This window comes from Anguilla anguilla, chromosome 1, assembly GCF_013347855.1.
Source record: "Anguilla anguilla isolate fAngAng1 chromosome 1, fAngAng1.pri, whole genome shotgun sequence".
Classification (NCBI taxonomy): Eukaryota; Metazoa; Chordata; class Actinopteri; order Anguilliformes; family Anguillidae; genus Anguilla; species Anguilla anguilla.
In genome coordinates this window covers 79,715,080-79,737,656 of record NC_049201.1, presented here as the reverse complement: position 1 = coordinate 79,737,656, position 22,577 = coordinate 79,715,080, and the positions used below count along the sequence as shown (strand labels likewise).

General features: G+C 51.1%; 1 protein-coding gene across 8 annotated transcripts in view; it reads left to right on the top strand.

The window, feature by feature from the left end:
* wdr35 (WD repeat domain 35) overlaps nt 1–22,248 on the top strand; it is a 38,134-nt gene extending 15,886 nt beyond the window's left edge. For 5 of the 8 annotated variants that reach the window (XM_035392731.1, XM_035392716.1, XM_035392723.1 and 2 more), the window contains 9 exons: nt 2,312–2,515; nt 4,576–4,722; nt 5,131–5,263; nt 6,513–6,623; nt 7,721–7,885; nt 8,197–8,337; nt 8,904–9,060; nt 11,449–11,689; nt 20,792–22,248. In XM_035392731.1, coding sequence (XP_035248622.1) covers nt 2,312–2,515; nt 4,576–4,722; nt 5,131–5,263; nt 6,513–6,623; nt 7,721–7,885; nt 8,197–8,337; nt 8,904–9,060; nt 11,449–11,689; nt 20,792–20,942 — 1,450 coding nt within the window. In that variant the 3' untranslated portion in view covers nt 20,943–22,248. The remainder of the gene's footprint in view (nt 1–2,311; nt 2,516–4,575; nt 4,723–5,130; nt 5,264–6,512; nt 6,624–7,720; nt 7,886–8,196; nt 8,338–8,903; nt 9,061–11,448; nt 11,690–20,791) is intronic. The other 3 variants (XM_035392698.1, XM_035392690.1, XM_035392683.1) reach the window with 3 other exon arrangements.
* The last annotated feature ends 329 nt before the right edge of the window (nt 22,249–22,577 follow it).

Genomic DNA, 22,577 nt, shown 5'->3' with positions numbered 1-22,577 from the left:
ACATTTAGCAGCTTATTAAACTGACCCAACATTTAGCAGCTTATTAAACTGACCCAACATTTAGCAGCTTATTAAACTGACCCAACATGCAGCAGCTTATTAAACTGACCCAACATTCAGCAGCTTGTTAAACTGACCCAAGTGGCCACATGAGCAGCAGCAGTGAGAAATCTGAGTTTGTGATTCCGACTCGGAGAGAAAGGCTCGGGAAGGAGGGAGAGACTCGGGGAGGAGAGAGAGACTCGGGGAGGAGGGAGCCCCGCAGCAGACGTCTGAGACGGACGGAAGCGCGACCGAAGCGCGCGGTCGTCTCGCACAGACGAATAAACAGACAGGACCGCGCGGCCGGGTCACGGTTCACGTGCCGCGAACTCGCCCACCCACGAGCACCTGACAGCGGGGGGGGGGGGTCACAGATGTGTTTGTCCAAGCGCACAGCGAGCGGAAAAAGCAGGGGGAGGCCAACGAGAACGAGCGTCGGCGGGTTTATGGTCCGTTCGATGACGACGCGGACGAAGACGATGACGAAGGTGACGACGAAAACGATTACCCCGGAGAGGAAAAGGGGGCCGTCGGAAACCTCCGTGCGGCGTGTCCCGTGCGTCACTGACCGGCGAGGGCCTGAAGAAACGTCGAATTTTACCGCCAAACTCTGCACCCCATGGGCTGAACGTCAAACACGCGGGACAGTCAGAAATGCGCTTGTTTTATTTGTCTATGTGTAGTTTATGTGTGACGTTAGCGTAGATGATAGAGGAAGCGCCGGTGCGCTGAGCAGGCCGCTGCTTCTGGAGCTGCCCCTGGCGGGTCGGCGGGTTGGCGGGTTGGCGGGTCGGCGGGTTGGCGGGTCGGCGGGTTGGCGGGTTAGCGGGTCGCGGGAATTTACGGCGCTGTTTTTCCTAGCGCGGCGGTTGATTGATGGCCGCCGCTCCCGGAGGCCGGCGATGGATTTGAGCTCCCCGTGTCAGTTCTCACAGCACACCACGGAATTCGGGGGTTTGTGAAAGCGCCTCGGAGGAGTCCTGCGGCTGCGGTCCAGAATGGGCGGGGGGGGGAGGTGGGGTGGTGGAGGAGGGGGGGGGGGGGGGGGGGGTGACCTTTAGCGCTTCTCAAAAACGTGCCAAACGAAGGAGAAACCATAACCCCAACCCGCCGGAGAGCAGCAGCTGGATGTGCAGGTCGCACATTCCCACGGGCTCTTCCGCGTTTGAGATGGAGCTCTGTGTCAGGGACACACATGAATGACATCTATAGGCTGGGGGGGGGGGTTACCAGCCCGGTTCGGTAATAAGGTGCCGATAAGTCCCTCAGGCCTGATCTATCGCGTTGAACCTGGAGGAACACCCCTGGAATGTCACGCCCACGGGATAATGTGGGAAAGAGAGCCTTTCTGTGAAAGAGCGGCGAGCGGCTGTAATATCGCACGGCCGCCGGGACATAAATCTTTCTGCGGAACGCAGAGTGCTTTGAGCTGAAAGGGGGCTTGTGCTGCCTTCAGACTTCAAAATTCGGAACGGCGTAAAAAAAGCGTTTTGGGCTCGGTTGTCGTACGGTGTGGGGATGTCTGGGATCGCGAAAGCACGGAGGGCGAAGGCCTTTTGAGGGGCTGGGGGGGGGGCATCCCGGTGAGAGGAATTTGGACGCGCTCGGGCCCGGTCACGCACGGCAAGCCAGGGGGGGTCAAAGGTCAGGGGTCTGGAATCCTGACGGTCCACATGGCCCCCCCCCCTTGTTCCCTTTTCAGGGTTTTCCACGCCGTCGAGTTTGCAAACGGCTCGTAAAAAACCAGAGAACGCCGCTTCTGCTCACGCTCGGTCCGCGTCACCGCCGCCCGGGGCGGCAGGCTCTGTTGACTGTCAGAAATAAACCTGCTCTCCCTCTCTCACATTTGGGGATGTACGTGTCTGGCCCAGGCTCCTGGTGAGTAATGGCCGAGGGGCTGGAATTCCCATGTGTGCTCGTGCCCAGTTCTTGCTTTGTGTTTAGCACAAGCAGGAACTGCTCCAAACTGAGGCCATCATGGATGCGGTAATGCAGTTCTTGGCTTTATATCACTTTACCGTCAGAAACTCGCTCTCTGACTTGATTGCCTGGATTACCTGTAAAAGCTGTTCTAGTCACCGTTGTTGAGTCCGTACAGGGCCTGTTGAAGGTTCTGTTTATGAGTTAATTGTGTGGAATGATTGTGACAGTGGTCGGTTGTGTGACCGGTTACAAACATATTCCCAATTTTGAATGCCCTGATGTATTTTTATCAATTCTTAACCGGTACTTTCGCTGCTCTCACCCTGCCCCCTCCTGCCCCCCCCAGGCGCCTCCTGGCGGAAGCGGCGCTGCAGAAGCTGGACCTGAAGACGGCGGAGCAGGCCTTTGTGCGCTGTAAGGACTACCAGGGCATCGAGCTGGTCAAGCGGCTGGGCAACCTGCAAAGCGAGGCCATGAAGCAGGCCGAGGTGGCCGCCTACTTCAGCCGCTTCGAGGAGGCCGAGAGGATGTACCTGGACATGGACCGCAGGTGAGCCGCCGCGCCTGTAACACCTGTGTGATATCAGGCATTACACACACCTGTGACACCTGTGTGATATCACGTATTACACACACCTGTTACACCTGTGTGATGTCACACATTACACACACCTGTAACACCTGTGTGATGTCAGGCATTACACACACCTGTAACACCTGTGTGATATCAGGCATTACACACACCTGTAACACCTGTGTGATATCAGGCATTAGACACACACACCTGTAACACCTGTGTGATATCACACATTATACACACCTGTAACACCTGTGTGATATCAGGCATTACACACACACCTGTAACACCTGTGTGATATCAGGCATTACACACCCCTGTAACACCTGTGTGATATCAGGCATTACACACACACCTGTAACACCTGTGTGATATCAGGCATTACACACACACCTGTAACACCTGTGTGATATCACACATTATACACACCTGTAACACCTGTGTGATATCAGGCATTACACACACACCTGTAACACCTGTGTGATATCAGGCATTACACACACCTGTAACACCTGTGTGATATCAGGCATTACACACACCTGTAACACCTGTGTGATATCAGATATTACACACACACACCTGTAACACATGTGTGATATCAGGCATTACACACACACCTGTAACACCTGTGTGATATCAGGCATTACACACACACCTGTACACCTGTGTGATATCAGGCATTACACACACCTGTAACACCTGTGTGATGTCAGGCATTACCCACACCTGTAACACCTGTGTGATATCAGGCATTACACACACCTGTAACACCTGTGTGATATCAGGCATTACACACACCTGTGACACCTGTGTGATGTCAGGCATTACACACACCTGTGACACCTGTGTGATGTCACACATTACACACACCTGTTACACCCGTCTGATATCAAACATTACACATGCGCACCTGTAACACCTGTGTGATGCCACACATTACACACACACCTGTAACACCTGTGTAATTCTCACACATTACACAGTAACCAGGTCTTCTGTGTTATTCATTCACAGAGTACATGTAGAGTGGATGTTATGAACACAAACAAGCTCACACACATACCCCCACTCATTCACATGCACTCCCACAGAATTCATTTGTGTGTGCATATCCTCATTTTGCAGGTACACTAAAAATAAACACTTCAGCCTGCCTAATAAAGTACCGTACCATGACGCGGACGTACAAGCCCATCAGAAACTCCTAAAATCACATCCCGTCCCATGAAGTCATAGGTGGGAAGTGAGGAATTTCGGAAGGCTCTGAGACCTTAGAGCGGATTATGGAGAAAAATGGGCGGGGCCAGGGAGCTGCAGGGGAACCTCATTCCTGTCTTGATTGACAGCCTGTGATCAGTCAGGGCAGTGCTGCACAGGCTTATCCCAGGTGTACAGCTGCTGGCACTTCTGCCAACTTAGAAGCCCCCCTCCCCCTCCTGAATCACTGTCAAAATTTTGCAACCTTTCAGGACTATGCAACTTTTGCGGCTACTTTTCCCACTAAGTAAAATTCCTGAAAAGGCTGTTGTTATGTCCAGTAGTTTTGTTTTGTTATGTCCGATAATTGCATTTTTACAAATATCTGCTCCCCGACGTTCATCAGTAATGCTCTGTATTAAAGATAATTATGAGTATATGATCACGTTGTGATGTAATGTCAGTGCCTAAATACACTATCACCTTGTGCTTCATTATGTCTCCTAGCAACAAATCAACCAATCACTAGCAACATCTCCTGCAAAAAAAGCATAAAAAACACTTGCTTGTCTGTACTGAGCTGACTGCAGGTGTATGGTTTGGGTGTGGTTGGGGCAGGGGTCTGTCTGTACTTTGACAGTAACAGCGCTCCCTGCTGGCCTGACTGTGCAGGTGTGTGGTTTGGGTCTGGCGAGATTAGGGGTGTGTCTGTACTTTGACAAGTACAGAGCCCCCTGCTGGCCTGACCATGCAGGTGTGTGGTTTTAGTTTGGTGGGGGCAGGAGGGTGTCTGTACTGTGACAGTAAGAGCGCCCCCTGCTGGTCTGACCGTGCAGGGACCTGGCCATCAGTCTGAGGATTAAGCTTGGCGACTGGTTCCGCGTGCTGCAGCTACTGAAGACGGGGTCCGGGGACAGCGACGACGCCCTGCTGGAGCAGGCCTACAACGCAATCGGGGACTACTTCGCCGACAGACAGAAATGGTGCCGGCTCACGTTCCCATAACTAAAATAGGGTTATGCTGATGATAGCGCTAACTTCTCAATTCTCAGTGAATATGAACTCTGGGGGATTAGGATTAATGACAGGTGTACAGTCATAGACAGTGAGTATGGATGCTGTGCGTTTAGGCATTAATAGCAGGTGTTAATGGCAGGTATTTTAACAGTAATAACAGACAGTGAGTATGCATGCCGTGGGTTTGGTTGTTAATAGCGGGTGTTTTAACAGTAATAATACACAGCGAGTATGGATGCTGTGGGTTTAGGTGTTAATAGTGGGTGTTTCAACAGTAGTAATACACAGTGAGCATGGATGCAGTGGGTTTAGGTGTTGATAGCGGGTATTTTAACAGTAGTAGATGGTGAGTATGGATGCCTTGCTCTCCTCAGGGTGAACGCGGTGCAGTACTACCTGCAGGGGCGGAACCAGGAGAGGCTGGCCGAGTGCTACTACATGCTGGAGGACTACGAGGGCCTGGAGAGGCTGGCCAGCTCCCTCCCCGAAAACCACAAGCTGCTGCCGGTGAGCCCCCGTCCTTACCTATAATCTGGGCTACCATCGGGTGGGGGGTCTGGGTCCTCTGGAGGGGGTGGGGGGCTGGGTCCTCTGGAGGGGGTGGGGGGCTGGGTCCTCTGGAGGGGGTGGGGGGCTGGGTACGCTGGAGGAGGGGGTGCTGGGTACGCTGGAGGAGGGGGGGTCCTAATGGTCTGTGAACCTGTGCTAAATATTATTGTCCCTGGCCTGGGGCATAATTACATTATTGTATTATTCCTGGGCCATATTGTCACCTGGCAGCCCTGTGCATTATTACTGTTTATTAGCCTGGCAGAAGCCCTTAGCCACAGCTAGTGGCACACAGTTTCACACGCGCTCAGTCTGCACAGCTGGATATACAGTCCAATGCGAAATTTTGGGATTGTGGCATAACCTTTTATTTTTTTGTCTCTGTAGTCCAGCATGTTGGATTTGTAATGAAGTAATATGCATATGTGGTTAAAATGTGGGCTGTCAGCTTTAATTTGAGGGTGTTTACATCCGAATCGGGTGATCCATGTAGGAATCACCGCCTTTTTTGATACACAGTCACTGTCCCGATGCTTTTTCTTTTAACTGCTGTAGAAATTTAGGTTAAGCACTTCGCTCATGGGTACAATGGCTGTCCCTGTGACCCTGCCGGGTATTTGAACTGGCAACCTCCTAAGGAGTTCCCTAAGCATTATCTGTCAGTGTAGCCCTGTTAGCCTGAATGCTAACAGCCCCAGGTGGTTGTAGCAGTGCTGGGTGTTCTGTGAGTGTTCCTGGTCTTGGTAGAAGCAGATTAGCGTGCTGAGCAGAAGATGGCCGCCGCAGGCTAGGCTAGGCTATGCTAGGCTAGGCTAGGCTAGGCTCTGTAAGCTCAAACTGCAGCGCCTCTGGAGCGCTTATCCCTCTGTCCCAGGGTACGTCTGTGTCCTTGCGCGAGGTGCTGGGCTTGCCCTCCCCCCATGTGAGTGTCTGTCTGCTTACCCAGAAGGCCGAGCATCAACACGTCACAACATGACCTCTTGTGCTCCAACATGTGCAGCCACTGCTCCTGTGAGAAAACGTAATAGGTGGATTGGGGGGGGGGGGGGGGATACGGAGCGTGTGGCTCAAATCATGCAGTGAAAATATGTGTTTCCATAATACCTTCTGCCAATCTGCTTCAATATATGTGCTTTTTCTCCCCTTGTGCGTGCGTGTGCGTGTATGTGTGTGTGTGTGTGCATCCCTCTGCTCGTACGGGTTGCAGGATATCGGTCAGATGTTCGTCACGGTCGGCATGTGCGACCAGACGGTGAACGCGTATCTGAAGTGCAACCAGCCCAAAGCCGCGGTCGACGCCTGCGTGCACCTGAACCAGGTGAGGCCCCGCTGACCGTTCAGGGGACAATGTGTCATTCAAAAAAAAAAAGCATTACAGAGCAGAGGAATTTACCCAGAAAGTCTGAGTGAACAGTGGGACAGTGCATCAGTATGACTGCATACGATGCAGTTATTTTAAACAGCTAGAATAATACAGGTGAGTTAACCTGACACCTGCCCAAATCTCACGCCATTTTGCTACAACTACAGCTAGAACAGTACAGCAGAGTTAACCTGACCCCTTTCCACCTCTGACTCCGCAGTCCAGTCGCCTGACCGTTTCTTGTAGTCTTGCTTCCTGTGTGTTTCGCGCTCTGTGTTGAGTGTTGCCCCGTGTTTTGGGTGGGTTTGCTGGACAGACAGCGCTATTCACTGACGGTGCTAATTACACTGAAATTAGCCTCTCCCCGCATCGCCGCTTCCTCTGCACGCAGTGCTTCACAAAGCCGTCCGCTCCTCAACTTCCTTTGGTTGCCGGGTTACCAGATGCCCCCTTGCTGTGATAATGGTCTGTTGCTCGGGAAACGAATGGGCGTGGCTCGTTGGCTCTGATCAGTGTGTTAATGATGGTGCTTTTCCTCAGTCAGGCTGGTTATATTTGAACCTGCAGGTGGACGGACTTACCAGCTTTAAACGCGCATGTGTGTGCCATCTACTCGATGTGTGGCATGTGTGCCATCCACTCGATGTGTGGCATGTGTGTGCCATCTACTCGATGTGTGGCATGTGTCCCATCTGCTCGATGTGTGGCATGTGTCCCATCTGCTCGATGTGTGGCATGTGTGCCATCTGCTCGATATGTGGCATGTGTGCCATCTGCTCGATGTGTGGCAGGTGTGCCATCTGCTCGATGTGTGGTGTGTGTACCATCCACTCAATGTGTGGTGGGGTACTTTCAACATTTTGAGCTTTTGGTGGGTTCTTTAGCATCTCCACAAAAAGAAAAGGTTCGTGTAACTGGGACTTAAAAATACCAGCTTTCCTATCACCGGAAAAATAAAGAAAGTTGGCCTTAAATTTTATGTCCGGTGTAGATGTGTTTGTTCATACTGCATATGCGGTGGTGTGTGTGCGTCTTATTTTGTGTCTGCACAGTGGAACAAGGCCGTTGAACTGGCCAAAAACCACAACATGAAAGAAATCGGGTCCCTTTTGGCCAAGTACGCGTCCCATCTGCTGGAGAAGAACAAGATCCTGGAGGCGGTGGAGCTGTACAGGAAAGCGCATCACTTCCTGGACGCGGCGAAGCTGATGTTTAAGGTAAAAGCGCCGCCTCGGTTTCGAGAGGACTCGGTTCCGCCATGCCCACCCTCTCCGTCAGCGGCGGAAACAGGCGGGGGGGGGGGCAGTTCACAGGGTTCCGGAACCTTCTGGACCCGTGCGTTCCGGAACCCTGTGGAATTCCTCTGTGAGGTCACACAGGGCCTGCGAGCCCGCTGCGGCGGTGCAGAGATCGGGGTGTGTGTTTTTTTTCCGGAACGTGCGTACAAACCACAAGCGTGCTGGACGTCGGCCGGATGGGGGTCTCGGTCTTAGCGTAAACGGAAGCGGTTTTATTTGCCCCTTCGCAGATCGCCGACGAGGAGGCCGGGAAGAGGACCAAACCCCTGCGGGTGAAGAAGCTGTACGTGCTCGCTGCCCTGCTGGTGGAGAGCTACCATGACCAGGTGAAGAGCTCCCAGCAGAGCAAAGCCAAGGGCAAGAAGTCTGAGGTAAAAAAAACCCTACTGTGACCCACAGTAACACCCAGTGCACAATAACACCATCGACTTGTGAAACACACAAAAGGCAGACTTCGTCTCTATATGAAACGCCAGTCACCTGAGATTGAGTGAGATGTTAAAGACTTAGCTGAGAAACAGAGGAGACAGCCCAGGAATCCTGAAAGCTCTGCTTTCTCTTTGATTTTCTCTGCATATCTAAGCGTATGCCTGACAGAAAGGGCGTATAGATTTCCCACTGTGTAAGCCACTGTGCAGTGGATTGGATTATTGGAAATCCGTGAACCCTTTTTGCTGGATTTCCTCCATCACTTAAAGGAACTGGTGACAGAGCAGAGCAGAAGACTTTGTCTCTTCAGATGCTTCCTGCAGTACTCTGTGCCCCCTCAGTCACAGTTAGCCGTGGCCTTAGCCCACCTCGCCTGCTGCGGACAGGACGGTTTATGAAGATAACAGAGAAGCCGATAGGCGGGCCTTCCAGTTTTCACTTGGTGACAGAATTACGGGACCACCTGTCGCTTCCCCCCCACGTCCCCCCCCCCCACCCCCCCGCTCAGGCCACGTCGGCGCTGGAGGGGCTCCTGGAGGAGGACTCCGCCTCGTCTCACAGTCGCATTGTGGACAGCGCGTGGCGCGGGGCTGAGGCCTACCACTTCTTCCTGCTGGCGCAGAGGCAGCTGTACGACGGATACGTGGACGCCGCCATGAGGACAGGTACGGGACGGGCTCCCTGCGCCACGGAACCTCAACACTGAGCTGTCAGTGCAGAACCTCAACACACTGCTGTTACTGTGGCACCTCAACACTGAGCTGTGAGGTCCTCAACACACTGCAGTTACTGTGGCACCTCAACACTGAGCTGTGAGGTCCTCAACACACTGCTGTTACTGTGGCACCTCAACGCTGAGCTGTGAGGTCCTCAACACACTGCTGTTACTGTGGCACCTCAACACTGAGCTGTGAGGTCCTCAACACACTGCTGTTACTGTGGCACCCTAACACTGAGCTGTCAGTGCAGAACCTCAACACACTGCAGTAACTGTGGAACTCTGACACATCTCTGCCACTACAGCACCTCAACACAGCGCTCTGACTAGCACGCCTCAACACAGCACTTTCACTGATTCTTCGGTGAGGTCAGTACAGAACCTCAACACACTGCGCTCTCTACAAAACCTGAGCACACTGCTGTCTGCAGAACCTCAACACAGTGCATTCACTACACCCTAACAGAGTGCTGACAGAGGCTTTTTTTTCCCTGTTGTCTTTTGTGATGGAGGAATTTAATTAAATAACTGTTCGATCACAAACAGTTTTTAACTGCTGATCAGTGAGGAATTTTGGATTAACCAATCAGGAATTCATTGTGTTAAAAGAGTAAACAAATAGCCAAAGATAGCGTCTTGGAAAGATATAAGGCTGAATGAAGCTGTCCATCCACAGTGAGGTACCTACAGCCAGACAGCAAAGATGGAGACAGATTTATCTCTCTCAGCCTGTCTGCTAGAATAACCCGTGTAATTGGTGGATATTTGGAGTCAAAGGTCGCACTGGGGTCAGCAGGTCACTACGCAGTACAGTGTAAATGCAAAGCCAGGTGTGATGGACAGGCCGCGCAGGGGGAGGTCTGAGGCTTTGGGGTCAGAGGTCATGCGTAACCCTCGGAAACGTGCATGTTGCCCTTCTAAATCATACTGACTCCCAGGCCGAGCCATTGTGAGCACGAGGCCACCCGTTAAAGGGGTCAGAGTCAATCATCTCACGTTTGATAATGCGTGAAAATGGATAGAATTATCTTTGTATGCCAGAAAAAACAAAAGTGTGTAATAAGCTGAACGTGGTCTCAGAAATACACAGAGCTGGCAGAAGCGCTGCCCCTTTAAGAGAAGTGAAGGGCTGGATGCTCTGTAACACTGTTGAGTGCTTATTGGGCAGAAGGGTGACAGTGTAAATGCTCCCAAGCAAATTTAATGGTGCAAACAACATATAGGCCCGGCATTGTCAGGTATAGCTGTATGGACGGTAGATCTCCAGGTGCAGGGTTGGGCCGCCCTGGTTTACCTCCTTTGCTGTGTGTTCTTGTGGCTCCAGACCCTGTAAGGAGTGAAAGGTAAGCGCAGTCAGTCACCTGAGACCCAGCTGAAACTCTGCTGCTGAATTATGGGATATCAGCAGCAGGCTAACTTCAGCAGCTTGCCTGAGCTCACCCTCCTGTACAGAGGCACTAAGGAGAGACACACAGAGGCACTGAACTAAGGAGAGACACAGAGGTACTGAACTAAAGTGAGACGCACAGAGGAGTGTTTTAGCCTCCAGAGGCCCGAACACACAGCAGCGGGCGGAGAAACGACGCCTAAAATAAACAGGCTTCAGACGGACCACCTGCGTGTTCCTGCGCGTTTCTGCGTGTGTGTATATTTCTTCTGTTTCCCAGCGTAGGCGCGATCTCGTAAATTCAACGTGGGCGATATTTCTGACCCGTCGTGTGGCTGGGACGCGATCGAACGCAGCGGGAGCCCGTCTGTAGTGCAGTGGGGCTCTCTCTACCCTCACAAACCACTGTGGAATAGGAGTCACTTTTTGCAAGAGGAATTACTTTTTCATACATTGGTTCATTTTATCAATTTATCAAGCTAATGGTAGATTGATTAGTTTATTGTCTGATTTATCTGCCATTTTATTCATTGATTTATTGGTAGATTGATTAGATGGTCAGTTGATTGATAGATTGAGTGCTTGATTAGTTGATAATTTGATTTTAGGTTGATTATTTCAGTGATTTATCATTTTATTCATAGTCTGACTTACTGATTAGCTGATTCATGTAAGGATATAAGGATTGTTAAAATAATTCATTGGTTTCTGGTTAATTATTTGATTGATTAAACTATGGGTTAGTTAAATGATTGGTTGATAGACTGATCATTTGATTGAATTAATGCTAAGTGATAATCAATCACCAAACTCATAAATAAAAGAATCAGATAAAGCAACCGACAATCAAGGATGTTTTTGATTGGCTGAGTGACTAATTGGTCGGGCTGATTGGTTGTTTGGTAATTTGATTAACAATGAGTGATTGGCTGGCTGGTTGATTGGCAGCTCTCCACCTGCGGGACTACGAGGACATCATCCCCGCGGTGGAGATCTACTCCCTGCTGGCGGTGTGCTCGTCGGCCAATCGGGCGTTCGGCACCTGCTCGCGGGCCTTCATCAAGCTGGAGTCCCTGGAGAGCCTGGGCCCGGAGCAGCGGCAGCACTACCAGGACCTGGCCCTGGAGATCTTCACCAAGCACAGCCCCAAGGACAACAGGAAGTCCCAGCTGGACAGCCCGCCCGAGGGGTGGGTAGCCCCGCCTTCCTATTGGCTGGCCCGGGAGTCATGTGACCTGCCAGGGGTCGCCTGAACAGGGCAAGGGGGAGAGTGAGAGAGAGATCGGTGTAGTTTAGCTGAGCCCTTGCTACATGCCACTAAACTGTAGGTGCTCCACTAGACAGAAAATTCCCCAACTCACTGCATTGCATGCAATCATAGAAAAGGACACGGCTTTACTAAAATATTATATTATGTACTGAAGCACTTCCGTAAAAATGGCAGCATAGTTTCAGACAACTGAGCTCTTTTAAGCCGTGCAAGAGGGGAGAGGCTTCTGTCTTATGCATCCTGAAGTCCAGCTGATCGAAACACTGATGCCGTTACTATGCAAGTGTCAATAAATAAATAAATAAATTTTATTTAATATTGTTGCACCTATTTGAATTACGGAGAGATCAGCGTGTATTTAAGCCAGAATATAATACATATTTAAAATTTGTGGGAGAAAAGGCCGTTCCCTGAAATGTGAGTTTAGTATGTGTTGCTCTGCGAGGTGAAACAGGCTGAAATGATGCTCTTGAAGCTGTTGAGAGGGCGGCAGTGTGGTAATTAGGGTGGAGTGACAGCTCCTCACTCCAGACTGTTATTTCCTTTGGAAATGGGCTGCAGAGTTACTCCAGGGCTTCCAACCAGTGGCTCTGAAGTGCTCGAGCCGTCCTTACCACATACAGCCGTCCTTACCATGTACCGCTGTCCTTCCCACATACTGCTACCTTTACCACAAACCGCTACCCTTACCACAGACCGCTACCCTAACTACAGACCGCTGTCCTTACCACATACCGCTACCCTAATTACAGACCGCTACCCTTACCACATACAGCTGTCCTTACCATGTACCGCTGTCCTTACTGCGTACCGCTACCCTTACCACATACCGCTACCCTAATTACAGACCGCTACCCTTACCACATACCGCTAGCCTAATTACAGACCGCTATCCTTACCACATACCGCTACCCTTACCACAGACCGCTACCCTAACTACAGACCGCTGTCCTTACCACATACCGCTACCCTAATTACAGACCGCTACCCTTGCCACATACAGCTGTCCTTACCACAGACCGCTACCCTTACCACATACCGCTACCCTTACCACAGACCGCTACCCTTACCACAGACCGCTGTCCTTACCACAGACCGCTACCCTTACCACATACCGCTACCCTTACCACATACCGCTACCCTTACCACTTACCGCTACCCTTACCACAGACCGCTACCCTTACCACATACCGCTACCCTTACCACAGACCGATATCCTTACCGCGTACTGCTACCCTTACCACATACCGCTACCCTTACCACATACCGCTACCCTTACCACATACCGCTACCCTAACTACAGACCGCTGTCCTTACCACATACCATTATCCTTACCACAGACCGCTACCCTTACCACATACCGCTACCCTAACTACAGACCGCTGTCCTTACCACATACCGCTATCCTTACCACAGACCGCTACCCTTACCGCATACCGCTACCCTAACTACAGACCGCAGTCCTTACCACATACCGCTACCCTAATTACAGACCGCTATCCTTACCACATACCGCTACCCTTACCACATACCGCTACCCTTACCACATACCGCTTCCCTAACTACAGACCGCTGTCCTTACCACAGACCGCTACCCTTACCACAGACCGCTACCCTTACCACATACCGCTACCCTAATTACAGACCGCTATTCTTACCACATACCGCTACCCTTACCACAGACCGCTACCCTAACTACAGACCGCTGTCCTTACCACATACCGCTACCCTTACCACATACCGCTACCCTTACCGCGTACTGCTACCCTTACCACAGACCGCTACCCTAACTACAGACCGCTGTCCTTACCACATACCGCTATCCTTACCACAGACCGCTACCCTTACCACTTACCGCTACCCTAACTACAGACCGCAGTCCTTACCACATACCGCTACCCTAACTACAGACCGCTGTCCTTACCACATACCGCTATCCTTACCACAGACCGCTACCCTTACCGCATACCGCTACCCTAACTACAGACCGCAGTCCTTACCACATACCGCTACCCTAATTACAGACCGCTATCCTTACCACATACCGCTACCCTAATTACAGACCGCTATCCTTACCACATACCGCTGTCCTTACCACATACCGCTACCCTTACCGCATACCGCTACCCTAACTACAGACCGCTGTCCTTACCACATACCGCTACCCTAATTACAGACCGCTATCCTTACCACATACCGCTACCCTTACCACATACCGCTACCCTAACTACAGACTGCTGTCCTTACCACAGACCGCTACCCTTACCACATACCGCTACCCTTACCACAGACCGCTACCCTTACCACATACCGCTACCCTAATTACAGACCGCTATTCTTACCACATACCGCTACCCTTACCACAGACCGCTACCCTAACTACAGACCGCTGTCCTTACCACATACCGCTACCCTTACCACATACCGCTACCCGTACCGCGTACTGCTACCCTTACCACATACCGCCACCCTTACCGCGTACTGCTACCCTTACCACATACCGCCATCCTTACCACATACCGCTACCCTAACTACAGACCGCTGTCCTTACCACATACCGCTACCCTAATTACAGACCGCTATCCTTACCACATACCGCTACCCTAACTACAGACCGCTGTCCTTACCACAGACCACTACGCTTACCACATACCGCTACCCTTACCACAGACCGCTACCCTTACCACAGACCGCTACCCTTACCACAGACCGCTACCCTAATTACAGACCGCTATCCTTACCACATACCGCTACCCTTACCACAGACCGCTACCCTTACCACAGACCGCTACCCTTACCACATACCGCTACCCTAATTACAGACCGCTATCCTTACCACATACCGCTACCCTTACCACATACCGCTACCCTAACTACAGACCGCTGTCCTTACCACAGACCGCTACCCTTACCACATACCGCTACCCTTACCACATACCGCTACCCTTACCACATACCGCTACCCTAACTACAGACCGCTGTCCTTACCACATACTGCTATCCTTACCACATACCGCTACCCTAACCACATACCGCTGTCCTTACCGCATACCGCTATCCTTACCGCGTACTGCTACCCTTACCACATACCGCTACCCTAACTACAGACCGCTGTCCTTACCACATACCGCTATCCTTACCACAGACCGCTACCCTTACCACAGACCGCTACCCTTACCACAGACCGCTACCCTTACCACATACCGCTACCCTAATTACAGACCGCTATTCTTACCACATACCGCTACCCTTACCACAGACCGCTACCCTAACTACAGACCGCTGTCCTTACCACATACCGCTACCCTTACCACATACCGCTACCCGTACCGCGTACTGCTACCCTTACCACATACCGCCACCCTTACCGCGTACTGCTACCCTTACCACATACCGCCATCCTTACCACATACCGCTACCCTAACTACAGACCGCTGTCCTTACCACATACCTCTACCCTAATTACAGACCGCTATCCTTACCACATACCGCTACCCTAACTACAGACCGCTGTTTTTACCACAGACCACTACGCTTACCACATACCGCTACCCTTACCACAGACCGCTACCCTTACCACAGACCGCTACCCTAATTACAGACCGCTATCCTTACCACATACCGCTACCCTTACCACAGACCGCTACCCTTACCACATACCGCTACCCTAATTACAGACCGCTATCCTTACCACATACCGCTACCCTTACCACATACCGCTACCCTAACTACAGACCGCTGTCCTTACCACAGACCGCTACCCTTACCACATACCGCTACCCTTACCACATACCGCTACCCTTACCACATACCGCTACCCTTACCACATACCGCTACCCTAACTACAGACCGCTGTCCTTACCACATACTGCTATCCTTACCACATACCGCTACCCTAACCACATACCGCTGTCCTTACCGCATACCGCTATCCTTACCGCGTACTGCTACCCTTACCACATACCGCTACCCTAACTACAGACCGCTGTCCTTACCACATACCGCTATCCTTACCACAGACCGCTACCCTTACCACAGACCGCTACCCTTACCACATACCGCTACCCTTACCACAGACCGCTACCCTAATTACAGACCGCTATCCTTACCACAGACCGCTACCCTTACCACAGACCGCTGTCCTTACCACATACCGCTATCCTTACCACAGACCGCTACCCTTACCACATAATGCTACCCTTACCACATACCGCTACCCTTACCACAGACCGCTACCCTTACCACAGACCGCTACCCTTACCACATACCACTATCCTTACCGCGTACTGCTACCCTTACCACATACCGCTATCCTTACCACATACAGCTGTCCTTACCACATACCGCTACCCTAACTACAGACCGCTGTCCTTACCACATACCGCTATCCTTACCACAGACCGCTACCCTTACCACATACCGCTACCCTAACCACATACCGCTGTCCTTACCACATACCGCTATCCTTACCACAGACCGCTACCATTACCACATACCGCTACCCTAACTACAGACCGCTGTCCTTACCACATACCGCTATCCTTTCCACATACCGCTACCCTTACCACAGACCGCTATCCTTACCGCGTACCGCTGTTCTTACCACAGACTGCTACCCTTACCACATACTGCTATCCTTACCACATACCGCTACCCTAACCACATACCGCTGTCCTTACCGCATACCGCTACCCTTACCACATACCGCTACCCTTACCACATACCGCTATCCTTACCACAGACCGCTATTCTTACCACATACCGCTACCCTTACCACACACCACTATCCTTACCGCGTACTGCTACCCTTACCACATACCGCTATCCTTACCACACACCGCTATCCTTACCGTGTACTGCTACCCTTACCACATACCGCTACCCTTACCACATACAGCTGTCCTTACCACATACCGCTACCCCAACTACATACCACTACCCTTACCACAGACCGCTACCCTAATTACAGACCGCTGTCCTTACTGCATACCGCTACCCTTACCACAGACCGCTACCCTTACCGCGTACTGCTACCCTTACCACATACCGCTACCCTTACCACATACCGCTACCCTAACTACAGACCGCTATCCTTACCACATACCATTATCCTTACCACAGACCGCTACCCTTACCACATACCGCTACCCTAACTACAGACCGCTGTCCTTACCGCATACCGCTACCCTTACCGCGTACTGCTATCCTTACCACATACCACTACCCTAATTACAGACCGCTATTCTTACCACATACCGCTACCCTTACCACAGACCGCTACCCTAACTACAGACCGCTGTCCTTACCACATACCGCTACCCTTACCGCGTACTGCTACCCTTACCACATACCGCCATCCTTACCACATACCGCTACCCTTACCACATACCGCTACCCTTACCGCATACCGCTACCCTAACTACAGACCGCTGTCCTTACCACAAACCGCTACCCTAATTACAGACCGCTATCCTTACCACATACCGCTACCCTTACCACATACCGCTACCCTAACTACAGACCGCTGTCCTTACCACAGACCTCTACGCTTACCACATACCGCTACCCTTACCACAGACCGCTACCCTTACCACAGACCGCTACCCTAATTACAGACCGCTATCCTTACCACATACCGCTACCCTTACCACAGACCGCTACCCTTACCACATACCGCTACCCTAATTACAGACCGCTATCCTTACCACATTCCGCTACCCTTACCACATACCGCTACCCTTACCACATTCCGCTACCCTTACCACATACCGCTACCCTAACTACAGACCGCTGTCCTTACCACAGACCGCTACCCTTACCACATACCGCTACCCTTACCACATACCGCTACCCTAACTACAGACCGCTGTCCTTACCACATACCACTATCCTTACCACATACCGCTACCCTAACCACATACCGCTGTCCTTTCCGCATACCGCTACCCTTACCACAGACCGCTACCCTTACCACATACCGCTATCCTTACCACACACCACTATCCTTACCGCGTACTGCAACCCTTACCACATACTGCTATCCTTACCACATACCGCTACCCTAACCACATACCGCTGTCCTTACCGCATACCGCTACCCTTACCACATACCGCTACCCTTACCACATACCGCTATCCTTACCACAGACCACTATTCTTACCACATACCGCTACCCTTACCACACACCACTATCCTTACCGCGTACTGCTACCCTTACCACATACCGCTATCCTTACCACACACCGCTATCCTTACCGCGTACTGCTACCCTTACCACATACCGCTACTCTTACCACATACAGCTGTCCTTACCACATACCGCTACCCTTACCACAGACCGCTGTCCTTACCACATACCGCTATCCTTACCACAGACCGATACCCTTACCACATACCGCTACCCTAACTACAGACCGCTGTCCTTACCACATACCGCTACCCTAACTACAGACCGCTACCCTTACCACATACCACTATCCTTACCACAGACCGCTATCCTTACCACATACCGCTACCCTTACCACATACCGCTACCCTAACTACAGACCGCTGTCCTTACCACATACCGTTATCCTTACCACATACCGCTACCCTTACCACAGACCGCTACCCTTACCACATACCGCTACCCTTACCGCGTACCGCTATCCTTACCGCGTACCGCTGTCCTTACCACAGACTGCTACCCTTTCCACATACTGCTACCCTTACCAGAGACCGCTACCCTTACCACATACCGCTATCCTTACCACACACCACTATCCTTACCGCGTACTGCTATCCTTACCACATACAGCTGTCCTTACCGCATACCGCTACCCTAACTACAGACCGCTGTCCTTACCACATACCGCTATCCTTACTACAGACCGCTACCCTTACCACATACCGCTATCCTTACCACAGACCGCTGTCCTTACCACATACCGCTATCCTTACCACAGACCGCTACCCTTACCACATACCGCTACCCTAACTACAGACCGCTGTCCTTACCACATACCGCTATCCTTACCACATACCGCTACCCTCACCACAGACCGCTATCCTTACCGCGTACCGCTGTCTTTACCACAGACTGCTACCCTTACCACATACTGCTATCCTTACCACATACTGCTACCCTTACCGCGTACCGCTGTCCTTACCGCAGACTGCTACCCTTACCACAGACCGCTAACCTTACCACATACCGCTATCCTTACCACACACCACTATCCTTACCGCGTACTGCTACCCTTACCACATACCGCTATCCTTACCACACACCACTATCCTTACCACATACCGCTATCCTTACCGCAGACCGCTACCCTTACCACATACCGCTACCCTTACCACAGACCGCTATCCTTACCGCGTACCGCTGCCCTTACCACACACCACTATCCTTACCGCGTACCGCTACCCTTACCACATACCGCTATCCTTACCGCGTACTGCTACCCTTACCACATACCGCTACCCTTACCACATACAGCTGTCCTTACCACATACCGCTACCCTAACTACAGACCGCTGTCCTTACCACATTCCGCTATCCTTACCACAGACCGCTACCCTTACCACATATTGCTACCCTAACTACAGACCGCTGTCCTTACCACATACCACTATCCTTACCACGGACCACTACCCTTACCACAGACCGCTGTCCTTACCACATACCGCTACCCTAACTACAGACCGCTGTCCTTACCACAGACTGCTACCCTTACCACATACCGCTACCCTAACTACAGACCGCTACCCTTACCACATAACGCTACCCTAACTACAGACCGCTGTCCTTACCACATACCGCTATCCTTACCACAGACCGCTACCCTAACTACAGACCACTGTCCTTACCACATACCGCTATCCTTACCACAGACTGCTACCCTTACCGCGTACCGCTGTCCTTACCACAGACTGCTACCCTTACCACATACTGCTATCCTTACCACATACTGCTACCCTTACCACATACCGCTGTCCTTACCGCATACTGCTACCCTTACCACATGCCGCTACCCTAACTACAGACCGCTGTCCTTACCACATACCACTATCCTTATCACATACCGCTATCCTTACCGCAGACCGCTACCCTTACCACATACCGCTACCCTTACCACAGACCGCTATCCTTACCGCGTACCGCTGCCCTTACCACACACCACTATCCTTACCGCGTACCGCTACCCTTACCACATACCGCTATCCTTACCGCGTACTGCTACCCTTACCACATACCGCTACCCTTACCACATACAGCTGTCCTTACCACATACCGCTACCCTAACTACAGACCGCTGTCCTTACCACATTCCGCTACCCTTACCACAGACCGCTACCCTTACCACATACCGCTATCCTTACCACAGACCGCTGTCCTTACCACATACCGCTATCCTTACCACAGACCGCTACCCTTACCACATACCGCTACCCTAACTACAGACCGCTGTCCTTACCACAGACCGCTACCCTTACCACATACCGCTACCCTTACCACAGACCACTATCCTTACTGCGTACCGCTGTCCTTACCACAGACTGCTACCCTTACCATATACTGCTATCCTTACCACATACTTCTACTCTTACCACATACCGCTGTCCTTACCGCATACCGCTACCCTTACCACATACCGCTACCCTAACTACAGACCGCTGTCCTTACCACATACCGCTATCCTTACCACAGACCGCTACCCTTACCACACACCGCTATTCTTACCACATACTGCTACCCTTACCACATACCGCTACCCTAACCACATACCGCTGTCCTGTGTACCGTGATTGCTAATTTCCTGCCGCTCTCCTGGAAGCAGAACTCGTTAGGGCACTGCGCTGGTTTTCGAGACAGAGTTTATCGCAGTGTGAAAGATCTTTAGAATGTGTATGAGGATGAAGTGTGGACTGCTCTAATGCAGCTGTAATGTTGTCTGAGGAGATGTGTGGAACGGGTGCGGTACGGCCCCGAGGCTCTGTACGGTGTGACTGAACCCGGCTGTCCCGTCTCCCGCAGGAGCGAAGGCAAGCTGCCCACCTGCATCGTGACGGGACGGACCATCTCAGAGTACCAGTTCTGGATGTGCAACACCTGCAAGCACTGCGCCCTGGAGCAGGAGATCAGCAACCACCGCTACTGCCCGCTGTGCCACAGCTCCCTGGCATAGGGCAACCCAGCTCTGATGCCCACTGTGCCACAGCTCCCTGGCATAGGGCAACCACCGCTACTGCCCACTGTGCCACAGCTCCCTGGCATAGGGCAACCCGGCTCTGATGCCCTCTGTGCCACAGCTCCCTGGCATAGGGCAACCACCGCTTCTGCCCGCTGTGCCACAGCTCCCTGGCATAGGGCAACCACCGCTACTGCCCACTGTGCCACAGCTCCCTGGCATAGGACAACCCGGCTCTGATGCCCTCTGTGCCACAGCTCCCTGGCATAGGGCAACCTGGCTCTGATGCCCGCTGTGCCACAGCTCCCTGGCATAGGGCAACCCAGCTCTGATGCCCGCTGTACCACAGCCCTCTGGCATAGGGAAACCCAGCTGTAATGCCCACTGTACCACAGCTCTCTACCACAGGGCAACCAAACTCTAATGCCCACTGTACCACAGCCCTCAGGCATAGGGCAACCAACCTTTAGTGCCCACTGTATCACAGCCCTTTGGAATAGGGCAACCATACTTTACACTGTTCTGTACATGGCCTCAAACTAAACACTAAGGCCTGTTGATGTAGGGCATCTATTAAACTGTAGCTTAGGGCCGTCGTTCATGCTGTTGTGGAACATATCTGTGCTCTGCAAATTGATTAATGTGTTAAGCCTAATGTTGCACAAGATGGGTGCCTGGTTGGTACAGAGCACTTAATGTTGCCTCTTCTGAACATATGAACAGTTTCTTTTTTATAGACATTTCATATCGTGAGTTTTATACTGTAGCCGTTCTGCATTGTTTGATATTTTGTTCTTATATGGTATAGTAAACCGAGTTTGAGCCCCTTTTCTGAAAAAACATGGACACCTTTCCTCACAGAAACGTGGACCAGAGTGTTTTTTATCCGGTACAAGACAATACAAGCCCATGGCCAGAGGCCAACCAAAACTGTAAATGACAGAAGATTTATGAGGATCTCTAGACGTTTTTACATATGAAAGACACTCATGGCATCCTCCATTTGAAAATGAATTTTCATTTTTTCCCATGTAATTCCATAATTTTGTAAATATGTAATAAATTATATACGAACAGAATATTGCTGGGCACTGTTTGTGTTGTTGTGAGAGAAATTAGGGTATATTAAAGGACAGATAGTGAAACTAATTTTATATGCTGGAGAGATCCTATCTAGTGTTACTGCTATTACCGCTGTTGCAGCTGCAACTGGTAGGTGTACTAAATGCTACTACAGCTCTGCCCAATATCTTGCACAATACTGCCATCTAAAGGAATAAAGAGAGAAATACAGTTGAAAATACCGAGCGTGTTCGTCGGCTTACTTGTTGATAACGGAAGACTTGCTGATAACGGTCTTCAGTGTGATTTTACTGTGAATACTGTGCAGGATTTTAAAAAGTAACTTATGCAGTGTTTTTTAAGATCTTACAGCGAAGAGTAAATTATTTGTTTTAGAATTCCATTATCATTTCTGATTCAATAATTACATGACATAGCTGTTGATAATAATATAAAGACAAAGTAAAGTCATCATCTAGGGAAATGCATTCTACACAGGCTTCAATAATATCTATGCATATTTCACCTGACGAAATTTGTTCGCATTTATATATATATAAAAAAAAATAC